The following is a 12,393-nucleotide window of genomic DNA, read 5'->3' on the forward strand; positions in this document are numbered from 1 at the left end:
AGGAGGAGCAAGGTCTCTGACGCCGCCACGGGCATCACCACGTCAATTCTCTTCGTCTTCTTCTCTTTTTTTTTCTCTTCTTTTTCTTTCCTTTTCTCTTCCTTCTCCTTCTTCTCTTTTTTTTTCTTTTCTTTGTCTCTCTCCTTTCCTGTTCTCCCTCTTTTTCTCTTCTTTTCTTCACAAATCTTCAACTTCCCCCCTAAAATCCTCAACCTCCGAGAGATTTTTTTTATTCCCTTTTTTTTAATTTCAAATTTTATTTCAAAATCCCTTCTTATCCATTTCTTTTTATTTATTTATTTTTTTTTATTCTCACTCATTTTTTTAAATTTTTTATTTTAATTTATTTTATTATTTTTTTCACGTGACAATTTGTGGCGCACGTTTTTTTATTTTTTTATTTTTTTTCATTTTAGCCCTCATATATTTTTTTTATTTGATTTTTTTTTTCTCTTTTTTTTTAAGTCTATATAAACAAAGGTATAAAATAAATTTTATGGTAAGAGTTGTTAAATTAAGTTATTTTATATATGATATTGCTTCAAAACTCTTACTAAAATTTTAAAGACTCTGATGTAATGATAAATGCAATAACTGTGAATATAACTGAGAAATTGACTAATGCATCAACTTCAACAATTACTGATATTATTATAATTTCAAATAATTATAAAATATAAATATAATATTCCATTATTATTAATTTTTAAAAATTTCGAATTTCTCGGTTTCTCTGAGATCCGCTCTCATTTGCATCGACTTCGCGGAGTCTCCTTCGCAGCGATGATCGGAGAGAACCTTGGACCCTCGTCGCCGTCTCCGGCGCCGGCATCGGAATTCGTTTTATGGCCGCGGAGGGAACCATTCGAGCACGGGCTCCTCCCAATCCCCAAGCTCATCTTCTCGGACGGGACCCAGACCCTGGGTCCTCTCAAGGAGAAGCTCCTCCAGGCCTCGCCTTCCGGCCGGATCACCGCCACAGAGCTCGCCAGCGCGCTCCAGATTCCACCGGACTATGCCCGCTTGGCATTGGACACTCTCGCCTCCGTCCATCCGGCGGATCTCGATCCCAATGCTGGCGTGGACGTGCATGATCTGCTATTGTTTTTGTACATCCAGACCTATAAAAGGTTGGTCATGAGGACGCACAAGGACCCGGCGGCGGTCGCCGATGTCTGGCCCTCGATGTCGGCCTTCGATGGATACTTCTCATCCATGTCGCCTATTCAGGTTTGGATCGCAATCCTCATCGTTTTTTTTTTTCTGTCTCTCTGAAATTTAATTTAAATGGCGTTTGGCTTGGTTTTGTGAAGAAATGTAGTGTTATTTTAAGAAAAATTATTCATTTGGGGATGTTCAGGTGAAAAATTTTGATCTTTTGTTAACTTTTTTCGAAAGTCTGAGATCATAACTTTGTTGAAATGCAGCTTGCCCGCAGTAATAGTCGCCGTTTCATGCCATCTCAATCTGATGAAGAGGCCTATCAGTTGTCGTATTTACAGAAACATATGGGCAACATTCTTACACTTTTGGCAGAGTCTGTAAAAGGCGATGGTGATGAATCTCTGGTTGGTTATGCACATAATTTGTCTGCATTTTAGTTTTCAGTAACTTTGGATTAATTTCACTTAACTCGTAATTTTTTTTTTTAAAAAAAAATTAGTTTTAGGACATAAGTGATTTATATATTTGTAGCACTGGCATAATTTGATATTCTTTTGCTCAATTTGCATTCTTTGGCTGAATTGTAGGTGTTAACATCTGAAAGATTTGATCATCTTGGATTTCTCATTCAATTTGGTGAAGGAATTACTTTGAGCCAAGCTGCACCTTTTTATACAAATTTGGAACCGGACATGCCTGTTGTTTCTGTTCCTGTTGCTGCAGTTCATGAGTGGGTTTTGCAGCAGATATGTCTAGCATTGGAGAACAATGCCGACAAGGCGAAAGGAAATGATCCTTCTACTGAACTTGATGTGGATACAGGTGATGCCTGTGTAAATCAGTCAATGTCTGAAAGCAGCAGTTCACCCAATGGGTCCTTCAGTCTTAGCTATGCCGCAAAATCTAGATGTCAGACTTTTATTGAGGGCATTTCTAAAGCATCCGTGGTCAAGCAGAGCACCGACATCAAAGGACATTCTGTTAAGGTGATAGCAATTTTTGAGCATCTCAATAACAGAACAAAGTTGATAATTATGCAGCCAGATGGAATATCTCAGAATCATTTGAGCTTGCTACGCGTAGAAATACATAGCTGTTAGTAGCTTCTCTTATTTGACTCCAACCAGCAATTAATTTGTTTTTGCATCCTCAGGGACAAGCATGTATGGTTGTAGCATTCAGGTTACTGGATTAATTGAGCAAAGTTATTATTATAAGTATGTCTAATTCCATAGTGTATCAGCCGAGATGCTCTGGTAACTGCAATTGTTATGAATTTAGGCTTCTCTATGTCAGTATGGTTCGAAGGTGCTGATAGCATCTCATAAGAACACTACTAAAGGGGATTTAGCACAGTTTTTATTAAATAAAAAATTTATCAAAATAATCTCTTCAAGGCACTCCATATCATCTAGATAGGGTTTATTTATTTATTTTTTTCCTTCTTCTCCTCAATGTCATCTATATTTAAGGCTTGGAACTTATTTAAATTGCAGGTTTTGAATTGTCAAGATTCAGTCATATACATACTAGCACCTTTGCAGTATGCTATAGTGTATGGATGCTGTGATGCAACTATTGTTCTGGGTGCTATCGGTAAGGTATGTTTTTTCATTTTTTCATTTCTGCTCTCATTAGATTTGATTTGTTTGACAATTGCGTCATGATCATGCCTTAATTTCATCTCATTTAGTTTTAACTTTTCTTTATGTTGCTGGTTTATCTTCAATATTTTCACTGCAATGTATTATTTATTGGAAATCTTTGAAGCTTGCGAGTCTATTATCATTTGAATCCTTGCTAGCTACTCTGTGTGTTATGCAAGACAAGACTATACATTGTTTGGTCGTGTGATTCTAGTTTGAGAATCAAAATAGAAAAGAATAAACTCTGCTATGTAAAATTGAACAATGCCACTGTTTACCTTGGAAAATTTTTGACTTATGCTCCATAACTAATATTTATATGTATTACAAACTTTTAGGCTGTAAGGGTGGAGCACTGTGAAAGGGTACATGTTATTTCAGCAGCAAAGCGCATTACAGTTGCAAATTGTCGTGAATGTATTTTTTTCTTGGGGGTTAATCAACGACCTCTGTTTCTTGGTGACAACAATAAATTGCGAGTAAGTACTTTTTTTTTTTTTTGTTTAATCTTTTGCTCCATACATTTATGAGTCAATAATATCTTGGTATAATTTTTCCCCATCTTAGAGCTAGTTAGGGCTGGCCTCTTGTTTTCTAGCACCCATTAGAAATTTTTATTTTGTTTTATTTTATTTTTTTGGGAAACTTCTTACATGGTTCAAATTAAAAGGAACAGATAAACATTGCTAGATGATATAGTGATATATGCAAATTCTAATATGTTACATTGGCAATCGCTAGGTTATATAATGACTTATCTTGTATGCAGTGTGCATGTAACAACACCACCTCAGCATGGCTAATTGCTATACAAAGACACTGTAGTCCCCTATAATCTTGTTTATCTGATTCCATATATTCAAGTTGTGTTTGGTACTCAATTTTAATGATCAACTGTTGTCTTGATCATTGTTTTCTTACTTGTCCAATAGGTGGCACCATACAATACATTTTACTCCCACTTAGAGGCTCACATGGCTCAAGTCGGTGTTGTTGCAACTGTCAACAGATGGGACAAACCACTGGCACTTGGACTGGTTGATTCTAATGATGCAGTATCAAATCCTGCTGGTGTTTCTGATGTCAAAGCAGAGTCCACCACTCAGCTTGATCCTGAACTTTTCACAAGCTTCTTGGTAAGCTGCAACTCTTTATGACCGTGTATGCTTAAAAATGTTGTTTCATCTGTCTGTCTGTCTATGATGCTTTCTGAATCTTTGTAAACTAAGAATGACATTTGTTTCAACATCTCTCTTGTTTGATCATGTGCAGATACCAAACTGGTTTGCTGGAGAATCACCACAAACCACAAATCAAAACCCTTTTCCCTTGCCAGAAATGTACTCATCTTCCCTGGGGAGGAAGGTATGCAATCCCCTGAACTTTAATCTCTGTTTCCTTGCATAGACTTCTTCTGTGCCAATTTCATCTGTTTTCCTTTACTTTTGCTGCTTTGTATAAACCTTTCATCTGTATTGAATTGAGACTGAGATATTGAAACTGACTTTTCCAGCATTCAAATTTAAGTGACATTAAACAAGCTTTGAGGGATCTGAAACTAGATGAGAACAAGAAGCAAGATTTAGCTAGTGTTCTTCATGTGCATTTCAGAGACTGGTTATATGGTATTCTTTGCTTCTCTCTAATTCTAATTCTCAATGTCAGTCTCGCCGAAATTGATTGTTTATCTGAAAAATTTACTGATATAAACTTCAGCTTCTGGGACTATACGTCAGCTTTACTATCTACAATGCGAGTGACAATACAAAAGCTTATCACCAAGGTATAGGCCTACGACTCACGACATATGCTTTTCTTTTTTCCGTTTGTTTTCAATCTGTGATCATAAAAATCAAATCCTCATATGCTAATGATGATTAATTTTTTTTTTTCTATATTTATCTCATTGTATGAAAATGCAATAGCTGCATTACCGATGTTATTTTTCAAATCAAATTTCCCCATTCTTCTGATTAAAGAATGGCGGTATAAAGGTATTGGCCTACGACTCAATTCTGTATTTTGTGTCCATTATACCTCCAGATTGTTGTTGAAAAATTCTGTATGCACCCTGATGTATTGGACAAAAACCATTGGATATACAATTTATTTGTTCAGTGCATTACACTTGGTACAATTTACATTTGAGGAGATACATAATGTCTATTGTCTAGTCCCTTATTTAAATCATGTGTTATCTGTTTAAACCTATAAATATACACTTGTACTAGTAGCTTTTAGAAGAAATTGTGAGTTTCCCTCTCATATCATTAAGTTACATTATAAAAATAATATATTGTTGGAACACTTTCTCTACTAGTAATCCCTTTCTTGCAATGTGTGTGTGAAACTAACTTTATGTGTCTTGTTTCAAAATATCTAAATAAATATTATAGTAAAAACTATATGATTTATAACAATTATAACACCGTGAATGAAAAAAAAAACAAACAAAATACAAAAATAAACAGATCTTTTTATTATTACTAATACATGCCATATTTCTAGCGTGCTATTAAAGAGTATTCTCACATTTCATGCCATAGTTAATTCCATTTGATATTGTATTTAATATTGTGTTCTTAGTTCTTGAGAAATTCTTCGAACCAATAAGCCGAACTTTTTCGGTATCGCTTCAAGCCATTCTTATAGTCAGTATAGTGAATACCGAATCTTATAGTATAACCTGAGTTCCATTCAAAATCATCCAACAAAGACCATGCGAAGTATCCTCTCACGTTTACTCCATTTCTGCAAATATTTTGCACAAAAATACACATTAATATTTATTTACAATTACTAAAACAGTTTTTGCACATCCTTATAAAAATTGGTACTTGCTAATAAACCGTTATTAATATCATATTTGTTTATGTATATTAATATTAAAAATCAATTTGTTTTTATTGTTCATCAGAGAAGTATGTCAAATGTATATGATTTTAATAAGGATGATATTATTATTATTATTATTATTATTTTACTTGCCTTATGGCTTTTTGGACATAGTGTAGATGCTGTTGGTAGTAGTGGATCCTAGTGTCATCCTTGAGGGCTTCTTGAAGAGGCATTGTTTCATTGTTAACCTCATCAACTCCTACAAAATCAACATGAAATTTAGTGTTTTTCTTTTTTTTTACAAATATATGTGTATATATGTATATATATATATATATATATATGAAAACAATTCTCTTGTGTAAATTTAAAAATCTTGGTTTATAACAATATATAAATATATATACTATCAATGATAAATGAAAATAAATAAAGAAAAAAAAAAGATAATACCATTTTCTGTGATATAGATGACTGGATCATTGTATTCACTCTGTGTGTATTCTAAAACATTTTGTATACCTTTTGGGTATATATGTAGCCATGATGAACCAGCCTGCAATATATATATATATATATATATATAAAGAAATTATTTTATTTAATTAAAATTATTTGGTTTTTTTATAAAAAAAAATACACAATATATTTGCTTGTGCTTACCACTGGTCCAATTGGGATTCCTTTTTTCTCAACTGTGTCATAATATTACAATTAGAAACAAAAATAATAATTAAATAATTCTAAATAATTAATTAGTAAATTACCTGTCAAATTAGTGAAGGAATCAGTTAAATAACTGTTCATTTGATTTTGAGAAAAGGGAACATTGGAAACATAGTTTGAAGTGTAATAATTTAGTCCAATGAAATCAAATGATCCTTTGATTGATTTGGATTGCTCCTTGGTGAACTTTGGCAACCTCTCTCCAACAATGCTCTTCATTATGAAGGGGTAATCACCATAGGTCAATGGATCCATAAACCTTTAAAAGTTAATTAAATCACTTATTAATCAATTAATTAAGTTATCATGCTTAATTTATTTTAAGAAATAAATAAATATGTGGGTCTAATAGTATAAACTTACATTGTTTTAGAGGCATTTATGTTTTTATGTCATGACCGTAACAAACATTTAGCTTATTAAATAAAAAAAATTAAAATCATAGCATTAAGTATTGAATGCAATTAGAAAATAGTAAATTATATAATATATAATAATCATAATAATATATGTTATTATTCACTGTAAGGCGAATAGGATGATAAAGACGGATATCTAAAATGTAATTTCAACAATAAGGCAATTTAAAATACGATAAGGGTTGTAATGACTGATTGTAAAATTAATAACAGTAGAAGTATAAGTTTTGGTTTCTAAGTTTTATAATCTAGCTAAGATAATGGGAAACTTACAAAGAATGTCACAAACATAATTTAGGAATGATAGATAAACATTAGTTATATGTGATATTAGAATACTTTTTAAATTAAAAGATAAATTTTATAAAATAATTGATAGGTTAGTTATGATATATAGGTTAGAATGTTGGGTAGTTAAAAAAATAACATTCTCGAACGATAAGTATAGCTAAGATAAAAATTATAAAGATGGATGCCTTAGGTTACTTGGAAGGACTAATTAGAAATAAAATTATTCAAAATATATTAGCAGTGGTACCTATTACTGATGAGTTAGAAAAGAATTGATTAATATAGTATAGACATGTCCTTAAATGACTGATGCAAGCCTTAATAAGAAAAGTGAAAAGATAAACTTGAAAATTGTTTAGCAAAAATTTTACGAAATGATATGTTTGCACTTAGTTTATTTAGACATTTAACTCTTGCTAGAATAATACAGAAAAAGGTTTCTCGTAATTGACTCCAAATAATTATTATTAACGGCTTGTTATTATTGGTAATGCCATTGTAGTATATGACATGCTTAAATATTTTAAATCAAATTGGGTTAGTTCAGTTGAGTTAGTATGACTTTTTTAATGAACTTTAGTTTTTTCTTTTTTCCTTGATTCAAAATAATGGGGGATATAACTCACCATCCATAACTAAAATCAAGGTATCTCTTGGTAGCATCAATATCAGACTTGGAATTAGAGAGTGGCACTCCCCCTGTCACTGCATGCGTAATCCCTATTTTACCCTTCTGAGATACCTGCATGAAAATAAATTTTTTAATCCCTAATTTTTATAAAAGAGCTTATGTGTGTGTATATTATATAAACAAGACTAATCCGTATATATACCTTATAATCAAAATTGATTTCAAGAGTATTGATGGAACTATGATTCTTATTTTTATAAGAATACATATGTAAAATTCTCTTAAATAAATAACAAAAAAAATTCTCTTTTAGTTTAATTACTTACTTGATATTTAGTTTTATATAGATTTGCAGCAGCTGCATGAGATAGAAGTAGGTGGTGTGCAACAATATAAGGCTCTTTGCCAGAGTCACCACTGAAGCAATTGGAGCCTTGCCCAGGGGTGCACCGACCAGGGGCTAGAAAACCTGAAGCATAACCCCCCGTGGAGAAAATGTATGCTTCATTCAACGTTATCCAATGTTTAACTTTATCTCCGAATTCTTGAAAACATATATTTGAAAATTGCTTGAAGTCCTCCCTGCATGAGATGAAAAAGGGTGATAGGTATGAACTTACACTTATTTATAATGTAATTTTATATATATCATAATAAAAAAAAAATCGATCCTTGTGATGAAAGAAAAATTCCCTAACGCCTACTTAATTGCTCATATCTCTCTAAAATTTTTTTCGCAAGAAACACTTTCTTAAGTTGATAAGATTTGGCTGATATATTTTTCTCATTCCAAAAACACCCTTATGACTTTAATCTTTTAAAATTTTGTTTAATCTATAAAAAGAATCTAACACTTTGCTTCTGTTTAATCTATAAAAAAAATCTAACAATTTACTTCTATCCAACATACCAAGCTTAAGTTTAACCTTACTATCGAAGCACTGCTTCTTTCCCTTTTGTTTTGTTTAATTTTTTTTTTATTTGGAGAAATACATTTAGTTAAATCTAACACATTAACAACAATAAGTAGGGCTTATACCTATATGTTGGAGAGGTTTTTACAATAACAATAAAGATTTGAAATATTAACATGAAATTAAAAGAAAAACAAAAAATTCTATGCATAATAAATCGATTTTATGGAGGTATATGAAAAAAGTGATTATTTCAAATAAGTTCATTGTTTTGATCAAAATCTATTTATATATTTTTTTTTAAACTCTATTTTTTCTAATAAAAAGCATGATGATAGGTGATAATAATATATTTACACAATAAGTGGACTAAGAAAGCCTCCATATTGGTCTTGAAGACCTTGTGGGACGTCCCAATGGAAAATAGTCACAAATGGTTTTAACCCTGTCAAAAACAAAAAAAAATAATGAAAACAAAGTAATTACAATAACAAAAAATAAAATAAAAGATTAAATTATATTTATAATGGTAATGATAATGGAAGTAGAAGAGAGGCCTTTGGAAATGAGCTCATTGATGAGATTGTTGTAAAATTGGATCCCTTCTTTGTTGATTCCCCCACTAAGATTTCCATCTGCCATTAAAAATTAAATATACTCATGTTATTAATTGGTTTTCTATGCATAAAAGAGGGGGAAAAACATTCATATTATATATAATATAAATATACAGTGATGAATATGGTTGGTTGAAGGTTTTACTCATGTAATGATCAAAGGCTCAGCAATACAATTAAACTTTAAAAATGTAATGGACACAAATAAACAGGCTTGTATGACAGGAAATAAAATGTGTTTAACCAAAAGATGTAAGTTTAACAAAAACATGTTTCTTGGTATGAATATTATTTTAAATATATGCTTTTATTATAACATAAGAAATCTTACTTGGAAGGATCCTAGACCATGAGATTGAAAATCTGAAGGCATCCACACCCATTTCTTTCATGAGATTCACATCTTCCTAAATAGCAAAGTGAAAAGAAATTCTTAGGGAAAAATAATAACAATTCATGAGCCATCATTTAATTTATAAATTTTATTTTAGGTTAGTAATTGATTGTGTTCTTTTATTTTGTTGCTTAATTTTATAGTTATTATTCGAAAATAAGTTTAAACTTAAAATTGTTTTTATTAATATTGAGATTTGTTTATTTCTTTTTTATTTCACAATGTTGATTTATTTTGAAGTTATAATTTCAAAGTATATATATATATATATATATATATATATATATGAAAAAAAGTTGCACTTTATCCATATTATAATAATAATAATAATAATAATCTACATAAACATAGAAATCTTTATATAACCACCATGGCAGGAGCAACCCTCTTGATATATTTAATCAAATCATAAGCTTATTTACAATAGCATCTATTTAGAATAAAAAGTTATTTATATATTTAATAGTATATTAAATACTAATTAATCATAAACCTAAAGCAACATTGGATAAATATATAGCAAGACATTTGATTATATATAAATATATATATGAGAAAAGGTATTTTGCGAGCATCCGTAGACATCTGCAGTTGGTAACTCTTTTCTTTGCGAGTGTCCATGGGTGTCCGCAGTTGGTAACAAGGTTTTTTTGTTTTATAAGATTTTGTACTTGTAGGTGTTGGTAGAAATAGAGGTTAATGATTGTGATTTGTTTAATTACTGTACAAATAATTGATTGAACAGTTAAAATTAAAAAAATGTGCGTCTCATTTTTTCCTGTGCACTATTTATGAGCACCGTAATATGAATATTGTTGATTTCATTTTTTCCTGTAAACTATTCAGAAGCACATTAATTACTGTTTATCCATAATCAAGAAATCGTTGGATCTCAATCCAACGGTCCAAATCAACGTCACTAAATTAATAATCTATGGATGTTCACGAATATTGAAACTCATATATAAAAGAAAGATCATCAGGGGACGTTCACAGGGATATCCATCAATAGTGTCTGAGCATGGTACTTTGTCCAAATGGGTTATTCTAGTGTGCTTTGACTTTATTTTAAGTTTTTGGTGTTCCCCTTGTAGATCTGATGGAAATCAAATTGGATGGGTGAGATTGATTTAGTCACTATTGCGATCATAATCTACAGTTCAAATCAAAATACTGTGCATCTTATTTTTCACCGTGATACTATTTACAAGTATAGTATTATGGTACATAATACAGTGCACAACCGTTGGATTGAAATCCAATGGCCTATATCAACTTTTATAGATTACATATTTATGAACGTACTGAGAAAATTCATCCTATATATATATATTCACATGGTTGATTAACACTTTTAATCAAATCATAGGTTTTATAACAATAATTATTTAAAAATAAAATGAGTATTTATATATGTTAGAATATATTAAATACCAATTAATCATGAACCTAATGCATGAGTAGATTTATATAAATATAGTTAGAGTTGAAAAGATTTAAGGAAAAAGACTCAAGAAAGAAAAACCTTGTAACGATGGTAGAAGTCAAGTGCCACGTCCCCATTGCTGCCATCTGCTATTTTTTCTGTTCAATAAAATATAATTAATTAAATACCTTTATTATTATTATATATGATCTAATTATGACTTCTTCCAATTCAATAAAAATCAAATCCATTGACATACCAAGAACAAAGACAACAATTGTGACACATTAAATAAATTTTTTTTTTTATAAATAATAATGCAATATTTAAAAAGCATTCCATCTGAGAAAAAAAAAAACAAAAACTAACTTCAAAAACATCAAATTAAAGATTAAAAATTAATTTAAAAACTAAATTAAAAAATAAGTAAAAATAACCAGGATGATCTTGGGTGAAAGCATCCCACATGCTTGGCCCTCTACCACCCTCTTTTGCACCACCCTCATACTGTTCAAACATCAATTAAAAAAAAAAAATCATGAACTTTAAATCATTCTGGAATGATCTAGAGGAGTCTGGAATGTTCCAGAACTTACCTGGTAAGCTGAAGACGCCGTTCCGAACACAAACCCCGGCGGGAAACCACTCCGGCGAAGTGGTTTTCTTATGTCACGTGCTAAAGTTCCTCCGGCGACACGTGAGGAGGCAGCCAAAATGAGATGAGTAGCTAAAAGGAGAAGGATTAGAGGCAGTGGAGACATCAGGGTTTTATCTTTTGTTTATTTATTTATTTATTTATTTTCTTGAATTTAAGAATGAAACCCATTCTTCTCCGCTGCCACACCACACATATATATAAAGGTTGGGCGGGTGGCCACGTGGTGTCTTCGGATTAGTTCTTTGTCTAAGGAATTAATTCAACACGAACATCGATGTTATTTACGTTAGCCGGGCCCGGCCCTAATGGGTTTGGACTTCCCATCTCTACTAGTTCTATTATTCTAGAATTTGGTGTTTACTAACTTTATTTTAACTAATTAGTTCACTAAATTTTCACTCATTAAATTACCCCACATAATATGTATATCATAATAATATGTGAGCGAAAATCATTTCATTCAATTTTTTTTAACTATTTATATTCTATATTTTATTAAAATATATTTATTTAGTAAACTATTAAATATTGGTAATATAATTGTTAAATAATACATTAAAAAATATATATTTAAATAATAAAATATATACGAATATTTATAAATTAGTATATTATTTTACAAATATTATTTAATTTGTGGGTGATGGAAAAAATAGAAAAACAGTTTAT

General features: G+C 30.8%; 2 protein-coding genes across 2 annotated transcripts; one reads left to right on the forward strand and one right to left on the reverse strand.

Moving 5' to 3' along the window:
* Positions 1-729: 729 nt before the first annotated feature.
* LOC120267015 (TBCC domain-containing protein 1-like) lies at positions 730-4,961 on the forward strand. Its single transcript, XM_039274693.1, has 9 exons — positions 730-1,230; positions 1,428-1,568; positions 1,752-2,150; positions 2,661-2,765; positions 3,149-3,289; positions 3,743-3,946; positions 4,083-4,175; positions 4,324-4,435; positions 4,527-4,961. The coding sequence occupies exons 1-9, from the start codon at positions 784-786 to the stop codon at positions 4,568-4,570; spliced, it is 1,686 nt and encodes a 561-aa protein (XP_039130627.1). The 5' UTR covers positions 730-783; the 3' UTR covers positions 4,571-4,961.
* A 305-nt stretch (positions 4,962-5,266) lies between these two features.
* Positions 5,267-11,882, reverse strand: LOC120267016 (beta-glucosidase 24-like). The gene is made up of 13 exons (XM_039274694.1): positions 11,663-11,882; positions 11,504-11,573; positions 11,166-11,224; positions 9,578-9,653; positions 9,187-9,264; positions 8,987-9,074; positions 8,042-8,297; positions 7,711-7,826; positions 6,416-6,633; positions 6,312-6,343; positions 6,102-6,204; positions 5,799-5,907; positions 5,267-5,561 (listed from the first exon to the last, which is right to left on the reverse strand). Exons 1-13 carry the CDS (start codon positions 11,825-11,827, stop codon positions 5,393-5,395), a joined length of 1,539 nt encoding a protein of 512 aa, XP_039130628.1. The 5' UTR covers positions 11,828-11,882; the 3' UTR covers positions 5,267-5,392.
* Positions 11,883-12,393: the final 511 nt, after the last annotated feature.

The sequence above is a fragment of the Dioscorea cayenensis genome, chromosome 8 (assembly GCF_009730915.1).
Source record: "Dioscorea cayenensis subsp. rotundata cultivar TDr96_F1 chromosome 8, TDr96_F1_v2_PseudoChromosome.rev07_lg8_w22 25.fasta, whole genome shotgun sequence".
Classification (NCBI taxonomy): domain Eukaryota; kingdom Viridiplantae; phylum Streptophyta; class Magnoliopsida; order Dioscoreales; family Dioscoreaceae; genus Dioscorea; species Dioscorea cayenensis.